Source organism: Urocitellus parryii, chromosome 1 (genome assembly GCF_045843805.1).
Source record: "Urocitellus parryii isolate mUroPar1 chromosome 1, mUroPar1.hap1, whole genome shotgun sequence".
In the NCBI taxonomy this organism is placed as follows: domain Eukaryota; kingdom Metazoa; phylum Chordata; class Mammalia; order Rodentia; family Sciuridae; genus Urocitellus; species Urocitellus parryii.
The window spans coordinates 63,094,058-63,117,843 of NC_135531.1; the positions used below are offsets into that span (position 1 = coordinate 63,094,058).

Below are 23,786 nucleotides of genomic sequence, written 5' to 3' on the forward strand. Positions count from 1 at the left end.
TGAAAAAGGGTCTCACTAAGTTGCTGAGGCTGGCTTTGAATTTGCAATGCTTCTGTCTCAGCTTCCCAAGTTGCTGGGATTACAGGCCTGTACCATTGTGCCCCTTTTGAAATGCAGTCTTTTTTTTTTAAAGAGTGAGAGAGAGGGAGAGAGAGAGAATTTTAATATTTATTTTTTAGTATTTGGCAGACACAACATCTTTGTTTGTATGTGGTGCTGAGGATCTAACCCGGGTGCACGCATGCCAGGCCAGCGAGCTGCCGCTTGAGCCACATCCCCAGTCCTGAAATGCAGTCTTAAAGTGTATTCCAATTATTTATTTTAAGATTATTTTCAGATACTTAAAGTAGATTGACCTGACTGATTGAAATTATAATTGCTTATAAGGTAATCTCATGATGGAAAAACATGAAACTTTATAGCAAGACAGGTTAATAAATTAGCAGTGTTAGATGAGATGCCTTGGGCACCTAGAAGAATATTAAGATTAGTTGCTGCATAATAGCCCTATTTTATTTGAAGTAAAAGGCATGTGGGAAATAATATATAAATATGTTAATATTTGAAAACCCCTGATATTCTTAGTTGTAATATAATTTTATAGAGCTTATTATAAATTAAGTAATGAGTATATAGTGACCTGATGTTCTTATTTTGGCAGAAAATCGTATCTGCATTGTTTGTGTTGAATCTGCTTTAGTGTTCCTTAAAGTAGAACTCAAAAGAAATGGAAGTTGGGGTGAGAGGGAATTTATTATTGACAGATGCTGCTGCCACTGGGTTTTTGTCATTCTTTTAACAGTTTTGTTTACTCTGAAACTCCGTCATAGTGTTCCATGTGTGATTCATGTCTTTAGACTCATATTACATTAGTATTGATTCCCCCCCCCACCCCAGTTTTCTTGTCCTAGCCTTCCTTAATATCATTCCCTTTCTGATGTGCTTGCTACATGCACCCTTGCCTTTAGTTGAGCTGATTTTTGGAACCTGAGAAGGACTCTGATTAGAAATTGATCATTCCTTAGCACCTGCCCATAGTCCCTAATCTTGCTTTTCACATGTAACTTAAAATAGATGATTCCATATCTAAATTAGCCTTTAGAATTGTGGTGGAGGAATGGGGACACAGGAAGAGAAGGATGTGGCATTTTCAGACTTTTCATACCTAATCGTTTAGAAAAGTTTTGTGTGTGATTTTGGATATTACGGTGAAGGGGATAATTTAATGCCCCACTTTGGATGTGTGAGCCAGAATACCTTTGAGTTGGAAGTGAAGAAGGAATAAAGTATGAAACTTTAAAAAATCTACACATTTGCTTCATGGGTGATTATTAGAAGGAATATAAATGACAACTGGGGATCTAGCTCAGTAGTAAAGGACTTTGCCTGGCATATGCACTTTCCCCAGGGATCCATCTCTAGTACCAGAAAACAAACCAAAAATTTAACCTTTTCTCTCATGTCTTTGTGTGTTGTTTCCCTTTCTTTGAGACAGCTGTTCATGAGTTTCTTGTGTGTCTTTCAGATAGCATCCCAATACAAAGATCTACAGAAACAACCTTTTAATAGTTCAAATGGTAGCATACTATCTACCCTATATATATCTTGTTTGTTGGATTTTTTTCTTTCAACAGGCTGTTTCTTACTGACTACATAATACTCCATTGTATAGATTTGGGTTTTTTTTGTTTGTTTGGTTTGATTTTTTTTGGTACTGGGGATTGAACCCCAGGTGCTTAATCAACTACTGAGCCACAAATCCCCAGGCTTTTTTTTTGGTATTTTATTTACAGGCAAGGCCTCCCTAAGTTGCTGAGGCTGCCTTTGAACTTACAATCCTCCTGCCTTAGCCTCCTGAGCTGCTGCGATTTTAGGCATGTATCACCACACCCAGCTATAGATTTGTTTTGACTTATAGTTCTTGCTGGTCTTTTGCTGTTTCTGTTAAGATTGTATATCATTTCCTACATGTGCAATTATATGAGGGATAATTTTCTGTGAGGAGTTTCAGATGTACAGGGAATATGGGTTTTATTTCAATTGTTTTCTGTAAAGGATATGCCAGTTTTCACTGCTATCAGGCTGCTTTTTGTTTCTGTATGCTCTTGAAAACATATTTTCAAAACTTCTGATCTTATCAGTGAAATATTTTTGTTTGTAATTTATTTTGCATTTCCCTTATGATTGAGTCTTCATTTGTTCAGAAGCCATTTCTGTGAACCCATTTCATTCTTTACCTGTTTTTAATTGTGTTGCTCGCCTCAGGAAATGGTAATGTGTGTTAAAATTTTTTTTGTGTATGTGTCATTTATTTCTTGTTTTGTGTTGTTGTGTGCAGAGAATTGAACCCAGGCTAGGCAAGGCAAGTGCTTTGTCACTGAGCTACCCCTCTAGACCCTGAATTTATTTTGTATGGCTGTGTAGCCAGTTTTAATATTGCAGTAAAATTAGTCTTTAATAGTTTCTGGATATTGAGCCAAGCTTAAAGTCCCCCATGGCAAGATTATTTAAAACAAACAACTTGATTTTTCCCCTTTTATGATTTTACTTACATTTAAATTATTGATCTAGGTTTTTTAAATTTTGTTTTTGTTTTATTTTTTTTTACTGGGGATGAAACCCCAGGCCTCAAGCCTGCTTGCAAGTGTTCTAGTTCACCCCAAACTTCTAGAATTCATATTGTTGTAAAGACAACAATCTGATTTTGTGTGTGTGTGCTGGGAATCAAACCCAGGGTTTATTAGCACATGCTACACAAGTGCTCTTTCTCTAAGCTACATCCCTATTCCTTTTTAAAAATTCTACTTTGTGGCAGAATTTCACTAGTTGCCCAGGCTTTCCTAAAATTTGGAATCCTCCTGGCTCATCCTCCCCATAGTCTTAGATTTTAGGTATACTAACATGCCTGGCTGTCTGAACTCTTTTTATTACTTATTATTCTTGATGCTTACATGAGCTGTGATAGCTGGTAAGGCCATTTGTTGGCCATTTTTTGTGATAGCTGGTAAGGCCTCTTGTTTTTCCATTTGAACACATTAAAACAGCTTGTTGAATATTTTTCTGTTGCAGTTTTTCAGTTTATTCCCTTGTATTCTAAAGTGACAGTTTTTAAAGTTAGTGGCACTATTCTGTTAGAATCAGAATATCTTCATGATTGGTTCAGTATTTCTTGTTTAGGGATAAAGAGCTAAATTATGAATTTTTTAAAAAACCAAGCAAGTCACCGGAATGTGAAGAATTAGTTTAAAGGCCATTGTTAAACCATCCAACTGTAATGAATGGCCCTAACCCTGAAGATAAAGAAGACTAGTGCTGCTGATAAGACTAAGGTAATTTTATCACTCTAAATGTGTCTTCTAAAGCTGAAGATGATTCTGTGATTGTTTTAGGTAGGAAAGCGTTTTTATTTTTTTGAAAAGGTTTTTTTTTTTTTTAGAATAGCAAAAATGCTTTAGTTCATTTAGATCATGGCTCATGATCTGAAATCTAAAACAGAATAATAGTAAATGTAATTAGAGAAAGAGGAGGAGGAATTAAGGTTTAGGAAAAAATAAGTTATGTGTCACAATACTGTAAATATGAAAATTGACACTTCTGTGAGGGTTAGTATGGGAATATTATTCACTGAAGCAGTGCTTCTGAAACATTAATGAATACTCATCACTTGATGATCTTATTGAGTTTCAAATTGATTCTGTGGATGTGAAGTGGACCCTTACTGAGGATCTGTTGTTGTTTTCCTCTTCCTCCTCTTTTTTTTTTTTTTGGTACTGGTAATTGAACCCAGGGGCACTCTACCACTGAGCTATATCACTAGCCCTATTTATTTATTTATTGTGGTGCCAGAATTGAACTCAGGGGCACTCAACCACTGAGCTACATCCCCAGCCCTATTTCTGTATTTTATTTGGAAACAGGATCTCACTGAGTTGCTAAGCACCTCACCATTGCTAAAGCTGACTTTGAACTCGTGATCCTCCTGTCTCAGCTCTCCTAGCTGCTGGGGTTATAGGCATGCGTCACCATGCTGGCTCATCTTTATTTTTGAGACAGGGTCTCCCCAAGTTACCCAGGCTGGCTTTAAACTTGCAATCTTCTTGCCTCAGGCTCCCACTAGTTGGGATTACAGATGTATACATACCACCATGCCGAGCTTTAACGTGTCTTGCAAGGTAACCTGCTGGCAGCAAATCCCTGCTCAGATAATTTTCCCTCTTTGAAGATAATTTCATTGGATATAGAATTCTAGATTGGGGAATTGTTTTCCTTTGAACACTCTAAATATTCCATTCCAGTCTTCTTGCATTATTTCTGAGGTCCAGTATATTTCTCTTCTGTTGGTAGTGCTTTTTTTCCCCTTTCTCTGGCTTTTTTCAAGATTTTTTTTGGGGGGGGGGCTATTGGGGATTGAACTCAGGGGCTCTCAACCACTGAGCCACATCACCAGCCCTATTTTGTATTTTCTTTAGAGACAGGGTCTCACTGAGTTGCTTAGTGCCTGAGTTAGTGCTGAGGTTGTCTTTGAACTTGTGATCCTCCTGAGTCCACCTCCCAAGCTTCTGGGATTACAGACGTGCACCACAGCGCCTGACATTCTTTCAAGATTTTGTCTGAACTTGATTCTGATATGCTCAGTTGTAGGTGTTTTTTTTTTTTTTTTAAACTTATCCTGTTTGATACTCTGAGTTTATTTGATTTGTGTTTTGGTATCTCTTTAATTTTGGTACATTGAGTTATTCGAATGTTTCTTCAGTTCATATCTCTTTTTCTTTATCTTCTGGTGTTCCCATCACCTTATATGTATACCATATTTCACTGCATAATCATTGTAGATTTTATGCTAAATATTTTGGGGGAAAAAGGCGGGGTGAAACATTGTTAAGCTTTTTTTTTTTTTTTTGTAGTTGTAGATGGACAGAATGCCTTTATTTTATTTATTTTTATGTGGTGCTGAGCATTGAACCCAGTGCCTCATGCATGCTAGTTAAGTACTCTGCCACTGAGCTACAGCCCCAATGCTGTAGTCTGGCTGGGCACAATTCAGGAGCCACTTGTCAAAAGAAATGAACTTTATTTTTAGAACCACACAGGCCAAACAAAACAGCTCCTCAGGAAAAACCCTCAGAGCCCAACTGCCACCACCGCTTCCCACAAGCCTCTCCCTCCACCACAAGCCTCACCACCTCCCACAATCCTCCTGCTCTGAGGCTGATTGGCTGGGTCGCGTGGGCGGAGCCAAAAAGTCCCCCAATGAGCAGCTCCGTGGTCTGAAAGGGCAGGGAAACAGCCCAATGAGCATCTCCCCAGAGGAGCCAATCAGCTAGATGTTGCTGGGCCCCTGTGAGCCAATCATCAGCTGGCAGCTGGAAGTTTGCTGGGGCCTCTTCGGCTGTGGCTCTCAACATCCCAGCCCATATGTTAAGCTTTTTTAAAAAAATTATGCAGATTACTTAAATCATTTATTACTAAATGTGTTTGGTGTAAGATCAGGAGCATGGAATACTCAGGAATTTACATTAAATTTGAATAGTTCAAATTGACACATCAATTCTTCATGACAGTTTAAGTGACACTTTTTCCAGTCTAATATTAAAAAAAAAAGGTAACACATTAGTTGTTACTGATTTGTGTGTTAGTGGAAATATCACACTTGAGAAAAGTTACTACAATGTTAGCAAAGTATGGATTTAGAGATTTAATCTCCAATTTGAAGATTATGTGCTGCTATCATTGGTTTTGTTATCTGACCTTCATTCCTCAGTTCCACTCATTTACAATTAGTACATAAGCAGGCTTTCAGAAATGTACTGACAATACACATGCACCAGGAATTCTGGACTCATGGTTATCAGTACAAGAGAAGATCCATATGCTACTGGTGAATACATTGCTGCTGTGTTTACCTTTTAAATTGCATGATGAAGAGAATTATACCCTGTGATAATTATGTGATGAAAAGTTATAAACCAATTTTTGGACTGAGAAATGGTGTGCCATTAGGTGGTGATGATGATTATGCCGTAAAAATACAGTAACTTTTGTAATTCTCACTGATTTTCTTCCTTGGTACAATCTAAGGCATTCTTTCATTTTTCTTAATGCCTTGATTTCTAGCATTTCCCTCCGGATTATTCTATGTGTTGAGCTAAAATTTCATCTGGTGGTGGTCTTTTTGTCCCCTCTTGTCTTTTGATTTCCCTAGAGACTCCATATATAGAATTTGAGTCATGCTCTTTTTTCCATTGTAATCCCTGTTAAAATACCAGAGCCCTGTGAGTGGTTATACCATATTGGGTGAAGAGGAAGTGTTCTATAGTCCTATTAGGTTTGACTTTTAGTGAGCCTGTGCCCTTGGGTTGTCACCTTCACAAGTATTTTTCAGTGTTCACCACTATCCAGGCATTCTATGACAAGACAAGAAGGAAAGAAAAGTCATGTGTTGTTTATGTCCCTTCTTTTAGTCAGCAGGTTTCTATAAAATAGTTTTCTCTTAATGGCAGACCTCATTAAGAACAGAATGCTCTCTGTACTTATTTCAAAATAATTGATTCCTTTCCTTGTCCAGAGTATGAGGGGGCTTTTCTGTAATTTTCATGTGAAGAGCCTGATCTAGAAGATAAAATTCAAAACTGTGAGGGCAAGGCCAGTTGTCTTTAACTCTCATACTTTCCATACTGTAACTGTGCTAATTCGCCAGTTATATCTTTCAGTCATTTTCCTACCTTGGTCTTGGGTCCCACTGATGTTTCTTTTCTTTTAAGAAGCAAAGTCTTAATATGTTGTCCAAGCTGGTGCTGAAATCTTTGTTCAAGCAATTTTTTTTCCCTCAGTCTCCAGAACTACAGACACAGACCTCCATGGTTCCCTCAAAGATTTCTGTTCTTGGGGTTCTCCTCCAGTAAGTTGTGATTCTCTTTGCCTATTTGCCTTGCCAATTTTAGGGACAGAGTGCCCTGTGACCTCAGTTCCCTGCTGGATTCCGAGAAGAATTGTTGATTTTCAGTTGTTTAGCTTTTTTTCTTATTGTGTGGATGACAGTGACTTCCAATCTTCTTACATGCCAGAATTCAAAATTATAATAGGTTGTACTTTCATTCATTATTCATTTCAAAATGTTTTTATATCTATTATGCTTCCTTTTTTGGATATCTTTAAGTATATTAATTTCCAGATAGTTCAGGGCATTCCCTTTATCTCATTCCAATGTGGTCAGCAGATATACTCAATATTTCAATTCTGATAAGTTTTTGAGACTTGTTTTATAGCCTAGCATGGGTCTGCCTTTGTGTGTGCTTGTGGGGGGTGGGGGCTGGGGTTTGAATCCAGGGCCTCATGTATGTTAGGCAAGCAATCTATCACAAGTCACCTCCACAGCCCCTAGAACTGCCTTGATAATATCTTTCAGTCATTTTTCAAAAGTGCCAAATAAGATGGTTGATAGTATTTTCAGATCTTTGTTTTTACTGAAATATTCTAATTCTATCAATTGCTGAGAGTGTTAGACACCTCCAACTCTGAATTTGCTTCAATTCTGTCTATTAAGTTAGTAAAAATCTTTTTAAGGTACTGGGATTTGAGCCCCAAGGGTGCTTTCACTGAGCCACATCCCCAACCTTTTTTTTTGACAGGGTCTCACTAAATTGCCTAGGGCCTTGCTAAATTGCTGAGATTGACCTAGAAATTGAAAATCCTCTTGCCTCAGCCTCCTGAATGGCTGGGATTATAGGTGTATACACAACAAGCCTAGCTAATACACACTTTTTTATGACTGTATATCTTCTTGATGAATTAAATCTTTGGTCTGGAAATGCTCAACATTATCTCCATTAATACTGTATATCTTGAAGTTCACTTTATTTGCTGTTTATAGGGACATTCCATTCTTTTTAAACTTTGTTTTAATTTTTTTAGTTGTAGTTGGCCACAGTACCTCCATTTTATTTATTTATTTTTTGTTTGCTTATTTCCCGAACATCCATGTTTTTATCTGTACCATTTCCCTTTAGCCAGAAATTTAAAAAATGAAAAAAAAATGTAGTGTTCTTCTGCTGTTAGTGAATTCTCTCAGTTTTCACTGTTTTGGAAAAATGTTTATTTTGGTCTTTTATGTTGTTGCTGGGGATTAAACCAGGTCTTGTGCACACTAAGCATAAATTCTACCATTGATTTATGCTCCCATTTTTTTTCTTTTCCTTTTTTTGGTGGTAATGCTTGGATTGAACCCAGGCAGAGGCTCAAATATGCTATACTCTATCACTAACTACATACCTAATCTCAAACTCTTGGATCCAGATGATCCTCCTGTCTCAGCCTCCCAAATAAATTGGGACTGCAGACATATACCACTGCTATCTGGTTTGGTTGGTTGGTTGGTTTTGCAGGGTGGGGTGTGGGGTGATTGAATTCAGTGGCACTCAACCACTGAGCCACATCTACAGCCCTTTTTCATATTTTATTTAGAGACAGTCTCACTGAGTTGCTTAGCTCCTCGCTTTTGCTGAGGTTGGCTTTGAATTTGTGATCTCCTGCCTCAGCCTCCCAAGGCCTGTTATCTGTTCTTGAAAATTATTTTTCCTTGGATGTAATTCTGGGTTGACAGGTGTGGGTTGTTGTTTGTTCTTTCCCTTTAATTTCAGCATTTTAAAGATATCTCCCTCTGTCTTCTGTTTTCTGCTGTTCCTGATTTGGAAGTCAGCATTTGTATGTACCCTTGAATCTTCATTATTTCTTCTTCTTCTTATTTTCTTCTTCCTCCTCCTCTTCCTCCTCCTCTTCTTCCTCCTCCTCCCCCTCCTCCTCCAGTATGCATGATCTACCACTGGATTACCTCCTTTTTATTTTGAGATAGTCTTGCTAAATTGCCTAGGGTGGTTGTCAAATTTGTGCTCCTCCTGCCTCACCCTTCCTCTAATCCCAAATCACTGGGATTACAGGCATGCCCCATGGTTCCGATTCACTTGTTTATCTTTAGATGTTATTTTTCTTTGGTTCTTTTTAAAATTTTATCATTCTCATCTTTGATTTTTAGTAGTTTGACTGTAATAGCCTGGTTGTGGGTTACTTTGCATTTGGATTCTCAACGCCTCTTGAATATATAAATTGATGCCTTTAACCAAATTTGGAGTATTTTTTGAAATGTTTTCTGTTCCAGTTGCTCCTCTTCTGGAACTCAAATGTATGGTTTTTTATGACAGTTCTCTGAGTTCTTGTTCATTTTCCCCATCTCCTTCAGATTAGGTAAATTTATCATAATCTTTCTTCAGGTTCTCATACTGTTTTAACATACTCTATACCCATCCTTGAATTTTTTAGTTTTTGTATTTTTCAATTCCAGGATGTTCCTTTATTTTTTAATTAGTTTCTGTTTCTTGAGATTGTCCAGTTGTTTTGTTTTTAAAATATTTTTCAGTTGTAGATGGATGCAATATCTAAAATTTTTACATGGTGCTGAGGATCAAACCCAGTGCCTCACAGTGTGCTACAAGCAATCTACCACTGAACTACAGCCCCAGCCCTCAGTTGTTTGTTCTTTATGAGCATAATTCCTTTATATCCATTAGCATCATTGAATAATTGCTTTGAAATCTTAATCTGCTAAACCCAAATCTGTTTTATCTTGTGGGGGCTCTCCATCAGTTGTCTTTTGAGTACTGAAATTTGTTTTATCTATTTAGATCTGCTAAGTTTGGATTATATCCCAGACATTGTAAATGATACTTGTAGTGTATGGATTCTGTTATGCTCCTCCTGAGAGTGTTGATTTTTACAGTTTTGTTTTGGCAGATGGTTAATCTGACTGAATTCAAACCCTAAACTCTGTTTCCCTTGCAGAAGACAGCAATTAAAATATTTATTAATTTCTTAGGCTCTAAGCAATTCTGTATTTATGCATATCATGTGAATGTATAGTTTCAGTGATTCACCAGTGATTTGATTAGAGTTTATATGCATATTTGGGATTTCTTCCTCTTAGGCCTTCTCTTTTTTAGAATTAACCCCTTGACTTGTAGATGCTGTGGTTGTCTCAAACTGATTTTTCAAGCCAGCAAAACTTTGGGCTTCTATGTGAGTTTCAGTTGCTCCTTTCTCCTATTGTGGTACCTGCTCAGTGAGGCATAGCCTCAGGCCAAAATCTATGAATCACTAGGACCTTTCCTCCTTCAAAGTGTCAGTTCCTCCTCAATTTTTACTTTGGTCATTCCATAGTACCTCCACGTAATTGTTTTATAGTATGTTGCCCTGGGAGAGGAGATTTGATGGGACAGTTTAGTCAATATAAGAAGTGGAAATTGGGCTGGGTTTTTTTGGCTTAGAGGTAGTGTGCTTGCCTAGCCTGTGAGAGCACTGGGTTCGATCCTCAGCAACACTTAAAAATAAAGATATTGTGTCCACCTATAACTAAAAAATAAATATTAAAAAAAGCGGAAATCTCTGAGTTTCGAAAGTAAGGATTACATGTAGTTGCTTCAAAACAACAGAATGATAGTTACTATTTGTATGGCATTTTTTTATTATAAAAGAAATTTAATGTAGATTATCTGACTTATAATGATTATTAATGAAAGTGTTGTACTTTTGGCCAAAAAACCTGGGCAGGAAATTTGAAGCCTAATTTTTAAATATTTATTTTTTTACTTATAGGTTGGCACAATGTCTTTATTTTATTTTCATGTGGTGCTAAGGATCGAACTCAGGTCCTCAGGCATGGTAGGCCAGCGATCTACCTCTTGAGCCACAACCCCAGCCCTTGAAGCCTAAATTAAGCATAATTATATGAAAAAATTATATGATTGCTAAAAGCAAGAAACGAGGAAGAAGATAGTTGAAACTTAAAGATATGGTTAGGAATAGAAGAATTTGTGTCTTTGGGGGAGAAATGATACTGTTACCAGGTAGACAAGAGATGAAGAATAAGTATAAAGTTCTATTTTCTTGCTACATGATTCTTTTGGTTCTTTAAATTTCAACTTAAGCTTCTTTGTATGACCATTTTTCTCTGTCCATTTTAAACTAGTATTATAGTTTACTACCTTTCCCCAACTCTCATTCTTTCATATAGGACCCTTGGTTTTATTGTTGCTTTTATTCTAAGAATTCTTATTTCATAATCTGTAAAATACTTATAATTTGACATTTTGAAAATAAATTTTGGTTTCTGTTTGTTCACTACACAGTAAGGTCCATAGGGATCAGAACCATATTTTTGTATGCCTAGCTCCTAGGCTACTGCCTAAGAGTATTTGAAAATGAAATGAATGAATGAATGAATGATATCTAGACAAACATGTACACACATGAGTACCAAGGAATGCAGAGAGGTACAAACATATATTGTTTGTTCATTTGTTGTTTTTTTTTTTGTCACCTTAATCTGGAATAAGGTGATGGGTATGAATTTAAGAAAGTCATTAAGGGAATGTTTTAAATTGGGATGAGGAAAAAATTTACAAGAGATTTGGGAAAAATCAGTAAAATAACAAAGGCAAGAGTCAATTAATTACTTTGTAGATTAGTAATTAAATAGGGTTTTTTGTTTTTAGATTTTTTAGTTGTAGATGGACACAATATGTTTATTTTAAATTTATTCTTATGTGATGCTGAGGATCAAACCCAGTGCCTCACACTTGCAGGGCAAGCACTCTGTCACTGAGCTGCAACCCCAATCCCCTAACTAGGATTTTTGTTTTTTTATTTTTGCAGTGCTGGGATCAAACCCAGGATCTTGAATATGGTAGGCAAATGCTCTACCATTTAGCTATGTCCCCACCCATTCTTTTTCTTCTTTATTTAACTATAAATTTGTGGAATACTATAAGATTGGTTTTATGCTAGGCAGAATTATGGGGCTCCCCTCCTCCCAAATGAATTAGGATGTGGTCTTGAGTAGTGAGACTTGAAACATGGAGATGAGTGGTGAAAAGCAATCAAGTACTTTTAGTTCCTTTTTGCTACTGGGTTTTAGCATTCCTAGCACATGATAGGAAGCATGTTAAAAAGTAAGAATTATTATTTATAGGTTATTATACTCAGTTTTCTTAGTATTAAAACTTGCTTGTCTTGACAGCTCTTGGATAAGCATAAGAACACAGAGAGCATGGTGGAGCTTCTCGACTTATATCAGATGGAGGATGAAGCCTATAGCAGCCTTGCAGAAGCAACAACTGAACTCTATCAGTATTTACTGCAGCCATTCCGAGACATGAGAGAACTTGCCATGCTACGAAGACAGCAGATCAAGGTAGTCTTTTAAACACTAAATAGTAGTTTACCTACTTTCATTGTTCTCAGCCTGGCTAGCTATGCCTTTCTTCTTCTTCTTTTTTTTTTCTCCTTTTGATACTGGGGGATTGAACCCAGGGCTTCTGCATGCTAGGCAAGTACTCTATTACTCAGTTACATTCCCAGCCCCTTATTAGAAAATATTTTATTTTGAAACAGAGTCTCACTAAGTTTTCTAGGTTGGTCACAAACTTGTGATCCTCCTGCCTCAGAACCCCCAAGTAGCTGGTTTTAGTGGTTGAGTGCCCCTGAGTTCAATCCCCGGTACCAAAATAATAATAATAATACTATAGACAAATACTTCTTCTTTCTCTTGGTTGGGGTCTAGCCTTAGCATTTCATTTTAAAGTGTCTCAAAAGGTAATTCTAATGAGTAGCTAACATTTAGAACAGCTTAAAGAAATATGTTCTTTTTTTAAAAAAAAAAAAATATATATATATTTAGTTGTAGATAAACACAGTATCTTTACTTATTTTTATATGGTGCTAAGGATCAAACCCAGTGCCTCACACATTCGAGGCAAGCGCTATAGCCCTAACCCAGAAGTATATTCTTGTTAAAGTACAAAGTTGTAAATACATTGGAAGTTTCCCATTTCCCTCCTCTACCTCTGTCTCCCTTTAATGTTTTGTGTCCTGTATAGTTCTGGATTTCTTTACTAGAAGTCTGGGGAACATTTCTTTAGGGAATAGTGGTTTAATGGTAGTGTTAAAATTCATTACATTAAGTTTTCATTCATGAAGAAATATGTATTACATTTTCTGAGCAAGTATTAAGGGTTTGGATTTGTAGCTGACCGCATGTCAGTGTTACTGTGTTTAATCCACATGGAAGTGTTGCTGAACTGGGACATTAAAATTGTGTTTTATATAATGGGTTAAGTAAGAACATTACATAAGAATGTGTGTACGAGAAAATTATCAGTAACTCCGAGAACTTTATGCTTTGTGGCAGGGATTCTTAGTAGGATGGTTAAAAAAGTTTGAGAAGGTAAAGCATGTCTTTCTCCCCCTTTACTAATAAGTCAGGATAGAAATTAATACAAATACATTTGACCCAATTCTTTATTTAACATTCTGAAAAATATTGAGTTGGTAAAAAGAAACTAAGAATTTTTGGACGTTGGAATATCCTCAGCTTTACAAAATGAACTATAGATAGTTCAACTATAGTCTGTTGAAAATCCGATTGGAAGGCCAGGAATGAACTGGATGACTTGGATATCCCACCTGCTGCTAGAGACTACTGCAGTTGTTCGGCCAGTATCATACTCCCATTCAGTATTGAGTACCCAGAATCTATATGCATTCTTAGTTTTATATTACTTCACACTTTAGAAAATTTGACAGCATGGACTTATGAGGCTGAATCTGCCAATATCATCACTTATTGCTCCCTTTTTCCTGGGAAGCAGAGTGTAGGTAAGGAAAAACAGATTACATACTTTTAAAATTTGTGACATTTTTAAAGATAAATGATATTTTCCTGCATTTCTTAGATTTTGACCCTCAGATGTCCCATCAACTATGACTACTCTATTTTTTTTAGCATGTTAAGTGATGCTATTAACTAGTTAATTTTCACAATAACCCTATAAATTAGATGATTTTTCTGCTTTATAGATAAGAAAACTAACATTGGGATGATTTGGTTTTGTTTGTACGTAGTTAGTGAGTAGAAGAGTTGATTCAGTACTCAAAATCAGGTGTCTGTAATTCCAAATAATTTATTTTTCTAATTACATTACTGATTACTCATTACTTTTACGTTAGAAAATCCATACTCACTAGAAAAGCAATTATAATTGATTTGGCAAGGTATTTGTGTTTACATAGTTACACAGAAAATATGTAGTGTCATAGAAATATTTTGGTGCTTCTGAAGGTTGTTTGCAGCTAATTAAAGTCATGATTTCTGTTTTTTAAAATGTATTTGTGTTACTAAGCCAGGCTAGCTATATCAATAAAAGGATCTTGCTGGCACAGTCTTCCAGGTTAAGTAAATCTTAATGAAATAAGATATGTTCAGTAAATTTTGTGTTTAAGTATGAAAATCACTGCCTAAAATTGAGTAAGAAGCATGTTTCACCCTGATCTATTGATAGGATATGTGTAGGGTACACTGAGATAATTGTTAGTTGAAAAGCCTTGAAGTAACTAGGTGCAGTGGCTTGCAGTTGTAATCTAGCAGCTTCAGAAGATAAGGCAGGAGGAACGCAAGTTTGAGGCCTGCCTCAGCAACTTAGTCAGACTGCCTCAAAATGAGATAAAAGGGGCTGGGGGTTAGGTCAGTAGTATAAAGCACTTCTGGGTTCAGTTCACAGAAATGCACGCATGTGTGTATGCCCATGTGCACGTGCGTGCACACACACACACACACACACACACACACAAACCTTGAAGTAGGAAAAGTAGTCGAATGTATAACATTTGTGGTATCATTAATGTTGAAATTAATTCTAGTGGTATATTATTATGTTCAGATAAGAAAGATTTGTGTGGAATTGATGGCATTATACAAGCTTTTTTTCCTAATCATTAGTCTGCAGGTGATTTTGATTAGATTGCTGTTCTCCCCATGTCCCATAAATGATTGCCTTATGTGGAGCCTAATAATCTAGTGAAGACTGATTTCTGGGAGGATGCTTTTTGTTTTGTTGTGTTTATTTTTTGTAGTTGTGTGGTTCGAGGAATTGAACTCAGTCTTACATATGCTAGGCAAGTGCTTTAACACGGAACCCCATGCCTAGCATCTTTTTCTTTGTTTTGCTTTTTTTTTTTGACTGTTCATTTCCTATCTCCATCTTTTGGGGAAGGGAACAATCTTAGACCTATGAAATCTTTATCTGAATCATTGACAAGATATCTAATTGAATTTTTTTTTTAAGAGAGAGAGAGAGAGAGAGAGAGGAGAGAGAGAGAGAAATTTTAATATTTGTTTTTTAGTTTTCGGCGGACACAACATCTTTGTTTGTATGTGGTGCTGAGGATCAAACCCGGGCCGCATGCATGCCAGGTGAGGACGCTACCGCTTGAGCCACATCCCAAGCCCAAATTGAATTGATTAAACAAAAATCAGTATATTTCTACAGATAAACAGAATATAAAAAAACTTGTGCCAACAAATTCTACAGTTTAGATGAAATGGACACACTTCATAGAAAAATATGAATTATCAAAACGGATTTCAAGAAGAAAGAAATTTTGGTAGTCCTGTATTTATTAGTAAAATTGAGTTCATAATTTAACACCTTTACACAAAGAAAACTCCAGGTTCAGATGACATCATTAGAGGATTCTGTCAAACAGTGGAAGAAGAAATAATAACAATTCTAAACAAACTTTTAATTAATTAATTAATTTTTTATTAGAGCTTTATGGTTATAACTAGTAGTTAGGTTTATCCCAACAAATTCATACATGCATGAAAATGGATCTCATTTCATGTTCTTCCCCATTCCCTTCCTTTTCCCTCCCGTCCTTCCCCCACTGCTCCCTCCCCTAGTCTATTGGACTCCTTTCACTGTCTATTAATTTATATTTGGTTCCTTATATAATCTTATCCTCCTTGCCCCTATTCCTTTATTTTACCCTAGGTTCCGCCTATGAGAAAACATTCGACCTTTGAGTTTCTGAGTTTGTCTAGTTTCACTTACCAAGATATTCCTCATTTCCTTCTATTTCCTGGCAAATGCTATAATTTCATTCTTTCTACTGGATGAGTAGAATTCCTGTGTGTGTGTGTGTGTGTGTGTGTGTCTCTGTGTATCACAATTTCTTAATAACATTCATTTATTGATGGGCACCTGGGTTGATTCCATAATTTAGCTATTGAGAATTGTGTTTACTAATTCTTTTAGAAAATAAAAGCTGAGAGAATATTCCCCATTTCATTTTATCAGGCCAGCATTTAGCCTCATGCTGAATTCAAATGAAGACATAGAAAAAAGAAAACTACAGATAAATCTCTCTTCATGAATACACTATTTTTTTTTTAACATTCTTTTTTAGTTGTTGGTAGACAACTATTTATTTATATGCAGTTTTGAGAATCCAACCCAGTGCCTCGCACCTGCCTGAAAAGTGCACTAACACTGAGCCCCAGCCCCAGCCCGGAATATATTGTTTTTAATCCTGAACATAAAACAAGGAAATAGGGTCCAGTAATCTATAAAAATGATGATATGCTGTGATCAAAAGGGATTTTTCTCAGAAATGCAAGAATGGTTTAATATTAAAAAATCAGCCAATGTAAATTACCATATTATCATAAGTATCCAAATGAAGGGGGAAAACACTATATATCCTTTCTACAGATACAGACAAGTGTTTGGCAAAGTTCAGTACTCATTTGTGATAAAACTCAACAAATGAAGAAGAGTGAATTTTCTCACCCTGATAGAGGGCATATATAAAACATCTATAGTTACACCTAATAGTGAATGACTGAATTCTTTGCCTTAATATTGAAAACAAGGCGAGATTGATTAGTTTATCAATTTTTGGATGGTGGTAGTGCTAGTAATCAAACATAGGGTCTTGCACATGCTCGCCAAGCACTCTATCACTGATCCACACTTCATCTCCAACTTTTCCTCACTTTTATTCTGTATTATCCTGGAGGTCCTAGCCAGTTCAATAAGGCAGTTTTTAAAAACATAAATTGGAAAGCAGGAAATAAAGCTCTTTATTTGAAAAAGTCACATGTCAAAAATCCTAAGGAACTTAAAAAACTAGAAATCCTAGAAATAAGTTTAGGGATATAAAATCATTAAAAATTCGGTTGCATTTCCTGTTGTCAGCAACATAAAAATCAAATTTTTTAAAGTACCATTTATATTAGCATCCCTGTGCATAAATTGTTTAGGGATAAGTTTAAGCAATGTATTAAAGCCCAAATATTGAATATCGTAAAACTTTGCAGAGAAAAATTAGGATGCCTAAATAAAAGGAGGTATGGAACATATTAAAAAATTGGAAAAAATGTTTATTTTTCAGTGTATTAGTCTATTTTTTTACTATAATGAAATTCTTGAAGCAGACTGATTACTTATAAAGAAAAGAGGTTTACTTAGCTCACATTTTTAATGTTCAGTGTCCAAATAGCATGGTTCAGTATCTGGAGAGGGCCTTCTTTAGGTTGTATTATGTCATGGTGGATGTAGTGTAAGCCTGTGTAAGGAAGAGATCAGGAATCCAGAGAGACAAGACTTCCACAGTTCCTTCCAAGTATCCAACCCAGACTGTTCTAAAGAACTACACTAGGCCTCACTTCTTGAAGATCCACTGCCTCCAATACTATTCCCCTAGGAAGCAAGCCTCTAACACATAAGCCTTTGGAGGTCACATCGAAATCATATCCAAATCAAGGTAGCTATCATATTTAAACTCAGCTCCATAGATTAAAATACCAGCAGAGCTTTTAAAATTTATTTTTATTTAAAAAATGTTTAATTAATACATACCATTTTTTAAAAACTATTTATTTTTTAGTTGTAGTTGGACACAAACTACCCAGGATCAAACCCTGGGTTTTGCACATGCTAGGTGAGCACTCCAACACTAGGCCACAACCCCAGCCCCAGTACATATCATTTTTATTTGTTAGGTGCGCAGTCTGGCTGGGCACAATTCGGGAGCCAGTTGTCAAAACAAACTTTATTTTTAGAACCACACACCACACCACACAGCTCCTCAGGAAAAAACCTAAGAGCCCAACTGCCACCACCGGCTTCCCACAAGCCTCTCAACCTCCCCCACTCCTCCTGCTCTTGGGGCCTATTGGCTGGGTCAGGTGGGCAGAACCAAAAAAAGTCCCCCAATGAGCAGCTCCGGTGGTCTGAAGGGGGGGGGGCAGCCCAATAAGCATCACCCTAGAGGAGCCAATCAGCTGGCAGCTGGAAGTTTGCTGGGGTCCCTTGGCTGTGGCTCTCAACAGTTATGTACAACCTGTCTTTAAACTCCTGATTCTCCTGTCTCAGCCTCCCAAGCCCCTGGCATTACAGGCTTGCACCACTACTCCCAACCAACATAATATTTTTGTGCATTGTGGGATGACTGAATTGAGCCACTTAATATATTTATTATCTCACATACTTATTTTTTTTGTGGTAGAACACTTAAAATCTGTAGTGGTTTTCAAGAATAAATTTACTGTTATAGTTACCATGTTGTACAGATCTTTTCAATTTACTACTCCCAACTGAAAATGTGTATCTTTTAACCAATATCTTCGCAAGACCCCATACCCACTACCCTTTCCCCACCAATCCTGATAACCACCATCCTGTTCACTGCTTTTATGAGTTCAACTTTGTAGAATTTATATACATTGGGATTTTGCTATATTTATCTTTTTTGTGACTGGCTTGTTTTCCTTAATGTAATGTTCTCTAGGATTGTCCGTGTTGTGTCACAAGAGACAGGATTTCCTTCTTTTTGCAGAGGTGCAATAGCATTCTGTGTGTATACATTTTATCTATTCATCTGTTGATTGATTTAATCTCTTCAATTATGGATAATGCTGCAGTAAATTTGGGAGTGAAGATGTCTCAACATAATGATTTCATATCCATTTGGTACATACAAAAATCATGTATCTATTTTTATTTTCTGAGGAACTTGCCTACTGTTTTCCATAATGGATCTACTAATTTACATATCCACCAACACAGTGCAAAGGTTGCCTTTTCTTTACCTCCTCTCCAGCATTTCTCTTTTTAATTATAGCCATTCTAACAGGTGTGAGGTAATATTTCATTGTGGTTTTTAACTTGCATTTCCTTCATGATTTGTGAGAGTGAACATTTTCCAAATACCTGTAGGCCATTTATATGTTTTGTCTGCTTTTGTCCTTTGCCCATTTTTAAATTGGGTCTTGCGATTAAGTTCTTTGTATATCTTGGATATGAACCCCTTATCAGATGTATGGCTTGATAAAACATTTCCATAGACTTTTAGTAGTTCCCTTTGTTGTGCAGAAGTGTTTTTGTGTGAGGTAATCCTTTTAGTCTGTTTTTGCTCTTGTTGTCATATCCTAAAAGTGACTTCCCTAGATTATTGTCATAGAGCTTTTCCTGTGTGTTTTCTTATGCAGTTTTTCATTTAAGTTTGAAGTTTTTCATTCAAGTTTTTAATCCATTTTGAGTTGATTTTTATATAAGGTGAGAAGAGCCTAATTTTAATAACTGCATGTGGGTACCAAGTTTTGCTAATGCAGTTTTTTAAAGGAGATGGTCATTTGCCCATTGTGTATTCTTGGCACCCTTGTCAATTGATTTGATTTAGAAGGAAGTTTTCATAATCTTTGGGAAGGAAAGGGAAATTTTTGTTTTTTTGTTTTTTAATATTTTGATAGGAAATAAAAATTGAACCATAAACTAAAATTTGATTAATTGGATACTTTTGCTGTTTGAACTGTTAAGGACATGAGAAGGCATGCTATAGACAGAAAATACTTGTACCTGTGAAACATCTGAAAAAAGAATTTTACAGCTTAGTTAGAAAAATAACATTTAAAAACCTGGCTAAATTTTTTTAAAAGACACTTAAAATATGGCTAATAATTAATGTAAAGATGATCATAGTACCAGTAGTCATCAGAGAAATGAAAATTAAAACTATAAGGAGATACTATTATATACCCATTAGAGTGGCTAAAAATGAATTTTGTTAGTTCTACAGGCTGGTAGGGATGTGGAATGACTGGAATCTTCATACATTGCCAGCTAGAGTTTAATGTGGTATAATCGCTTTTGGAGACATCTTGGGTCTTTCTTCAAAAGTTAAAACATATGTTACCTAAACCCATCTATTTAGACTCCTGGCTATTTAAACCAAAGAAATGAAAATATTTGTTCACAAAAATGTCTTGTGCATAATGTCTATACTAGTTTCATGTGTAATAGCCCCAAACTGGAAATAACCCAAATACCATCAACAGGTGAATAGGTAAACATAGTGTGTCATTTTCATATAGTAGAGTACTTCTTAGCAATGCAAAGGAATGAAAAAGCACCCTAAGTAATAGAATCCAGATTAAAGAGTGAAGAGTATATAATGCAAGAAGTAATGAACTGCAAAGCATCACAAGGAATCCTTTGGAGGTGATGAAAATGTCTAGTATTTTGGTTGTGGTTATGTTCCATGGTTGAATTCTGCTAAAACTTGGACAGATTGACTGCTCTGCAGATTAGCTTAATTGTATACAAATTAAGCTAAAATAATATTGCTTACAACATTATGCTGAGTAAAAGGACAAACATAAAAAGCACAAACTGTATGATTCTGTTTATATGAAATTCTAGAAATGATCATCTGATATGTGCTGACAGAAAGCTAAACTGTTGTTGCCTGGGATGATGCTGGGGAATTGCTGAGGGAGGATGGGTAGGCATAAGAGAATCCTTTGGGATGATTGGTGTGTTCTAAATCTTAATTATTCTTGTTGTTAAATGGACCCATAAATTTGTCAAATCAAAACTATACTTAGTATATAAGTTACATCTCAAGTTGATTATAAATGGAAAGGAGAGATTATCTGGGGCTTCACTACTGTACAATGAATAAGAACCCAGTAGGAAATGGGTATATGTGTCAGTATAAATTTTGGATTGGACTAGTAAGTATTCCAGATAGACATATATAGAAACAGGAATGGTGACCTGAATAAAAAGCTTGTGCTTTTATTCGGATAACATGGTATTGACATTGTTTGTCAGAATTTAGTAAACTAGGGGCTGAGGATGTGGCTCAAAGGGTAGTGTGCTTGCCTGGCATGTGCGCGGTGCTGGGTTTGATCCTCAGCACCACATACAAATAAAATAAAGATGTCGTGTCCACCGAAAACTAAAAATAAATATTAAAAAAATTCTCTATCTCTTCTCTAGCTCTCTCTCTCTCTTAAAAAAAAATTAGTAAACTAATACTCCCTCAATCATCATACCAACCTAGCACTGTTGATGGTTGCTAGTAAGTGGCATGGTTGGGATTGAATGTTTGCAGAGCCTGCTGTTTTAACACAGTATGAGAATTGTTGTTATGCTTTGGATCTAAGAATATACAGGAAAAGAAGAAATTCTCTTGGAGCAAGTTAACCTCATGTTGCCAGTTGTCTCCCACATTTTGTAAATTTTGAATGTGCTGATCCTCTACTCTCCCTACCTACAAAGCAAGATTATATAAGTGCCTCTGTAGCCAAGTGTTCTACCACCAGCCTTCTCTGATTTTTCTGTCCTCTCTCCTCTCTCTCTGTTTTTTTCAATATGAGACAAAGTCTTGCTCTGTTGCTCAGGCTAGCTTCAAACTTAAAGTGCTGCCTCAGCCTCTAAAGTAGCTGAGATTACAGGCATATGCTACCGAGTCTGCTTCACTTTAAAAGAAAAATATGCATCATTTCACTTTCTTGCCTGGGGTATGAAGAAGCTCTTAGTATTTGCTTATTATTGAAGAATCATCTTCAGGCAACTCTAGGGCCTGGGAAATTTGCATCTGAAGTATTACTATATCAGTATATTCACAAGTGAATCTTGACATTTGCTTCACCAAAGAATCTTAGTTAGGTTTCTTCCACCCCAGTATCCCAGCAATAGACAGAAGTAATTTTAAGTTTTCATATAAAACCCAGTATCTCAGCAAGTGATGTGCTTTATGATGAGGAACTTCATGCCAGAAAATTTCTATTTATAAACTAGTTTCACTCTCCTAGCTACCTAAAGGGACACAACATTTTTTTCCATATTAAAACAGGGACTGTTTTCTTTCTAGCCATGAAATTCAAAACAGAGTTGTCATTGTTTTTAGCACATGATCTAGCAGACCAACGCTGTACATCTTCAAGTTAGCCAAGTTAGGAAAAGAACTTAAGAATATTCTTGCTTAATGCTTTAGGTACATTAAACTGTTAAGGATCTTAAGTATTAGTGACAACATTACAGCTAAGTTCAAAAAGTCTGTTAAAAAGCATAGGGGAAAAAGCATAGAAAGCATGTCTATCTTAAATATCCGTGAATGTGTGTGTGTAGAGAAGATGAAGATATTAATTCAACAGCAATGTACAACTTATCGTCAAATAATTATCACAGAATTTTTTTTAAAAAAATATTTATTTATTTATTAGTTATTGGCAGACACAACATCTTTGTTTGTATGTGGTGCTGGAGGATCGAACCCGGGCCGCACGCATGCTAGGCGAGCGCGCTACCGCTTGAGCCACATCCCCAGCCCTCACAGAATTTTTTTTAAAGGAAAATTTTTTTTCTCCCCAAAAAGCCTTAATGCAAATTATACACTTCCCCCCAAGTCCTGTGGATTAAGGATACAGTATTTAATCATGCCAATAAATGATTTCTATCTTAAAATTTTGAATAATTAGGAAATCAAGAAATTAACTCTAAGGCACCTCAGGAAGCAATTATAAAGGAGCTACCCCTCTAGGACTGTGCAAACAAAGAACGAGTTGGAATTATTAAAACTTAAGCAAACTTTTCTAAACTCTTGTTGGAAAAGCCTAAAGGAGATCTGCTGATCCCAAATTTAAGCATTATAAAGCAGAAGGATGGACTTAGAAATGATAGACAAGAATTTATATGCTTCAGGCTTGATAGATGTTGTGACTACTGGGTTTGGGAAGTGAAATTAAGAAGCAGTTTAGAAGAAGAGCATACTGAGCATTTTTTTTATTCTGTGAAGGTAACAAAGCACAGTTAACTTCAGGTAGATGTCAAAGACTATCATGTCTAAAAGCTGTAATGCATGTTATTTCCATTTCTCTTGTGTTTATACTGTGAATAAAAGTTCATAAATCCTAACTATGAGATTAAATTTTCGAATTGCAGCATTATTGAAGTTCTATCCCACCCTTGTAAATAATGCTCACTTTTTTTTTTTTAATATTTATTTTTTAGTTTTCGGCAGATACAACATCTTTGTTGGTATGTGGTGCTGAGGATCGAACCCGGGCCCCACGCATGCCAGGCGAGCGCGCTACCGCTTGAGCCACATCCCCAGCCCCAATGCTCACTTTTTAAACAGATTTTAAAATCAGGGATAAATACACCTCAATGATTTTATTATGAGCAGCCAGGTCCACTAGAATACTTGAATCTAAAATTAAGTCCAAATATACTATTTATTGCTTAAAATCCCACAGTGCTTTTTTTTTCCTTGTCAAATTAAGAATACACTGCTCAGCCTGACATTTAAAAACCTCCTCATAGTGTCTACAACCTACTTTTCTAGTCTCCCCTCCCATTGCTTTTATCTGCTTCATCTAAGCTCCTACAAGGCTAGACTACTCTCTCTCCCTTAGCATGCCCTCCACATGCCTGCCTCTACACTTTTGTTCAGGTTGGTAGTTGCTTCTAGCTTGTCTTTTTCAGGGGTTCTCTCTCCCCTTGTACTCCATATAGACCTGTCATATCCTCCTTTAAAGCCATCTGCAGTTATGAAACTCAGTGAAGTATGTCCTGATCTAAATAACTAAATGTATTTTCCCCTTCTGATTCTTC

At 36.2% G+C, this 23,786-nt stretch overlaps 1 protein-coding gene across 1 annotated transcript in view; it reads left to right on the top strand.

Annotated features, from left to right (window-relative positions):
* Positions 1 to 23,786, top strand: part of Jmy (junction mediating and regulatory protein, p53 cofactor) — an 89,443-nt gene that overhangs the window by 18,335 nt on the left and 47,322 nt on the right. The window contains exon 2 of the mRNA XM_026393272.2: positions 12,065 to 12,238. Within this exon, the coding sequence (XP_026249057.2) occupies positions 12,065 to 12,238 (174 nt within the window). The remainder of the gene's footprint in view (positions 1 to 12,064; positions 12,239 to 23,786) is intronic.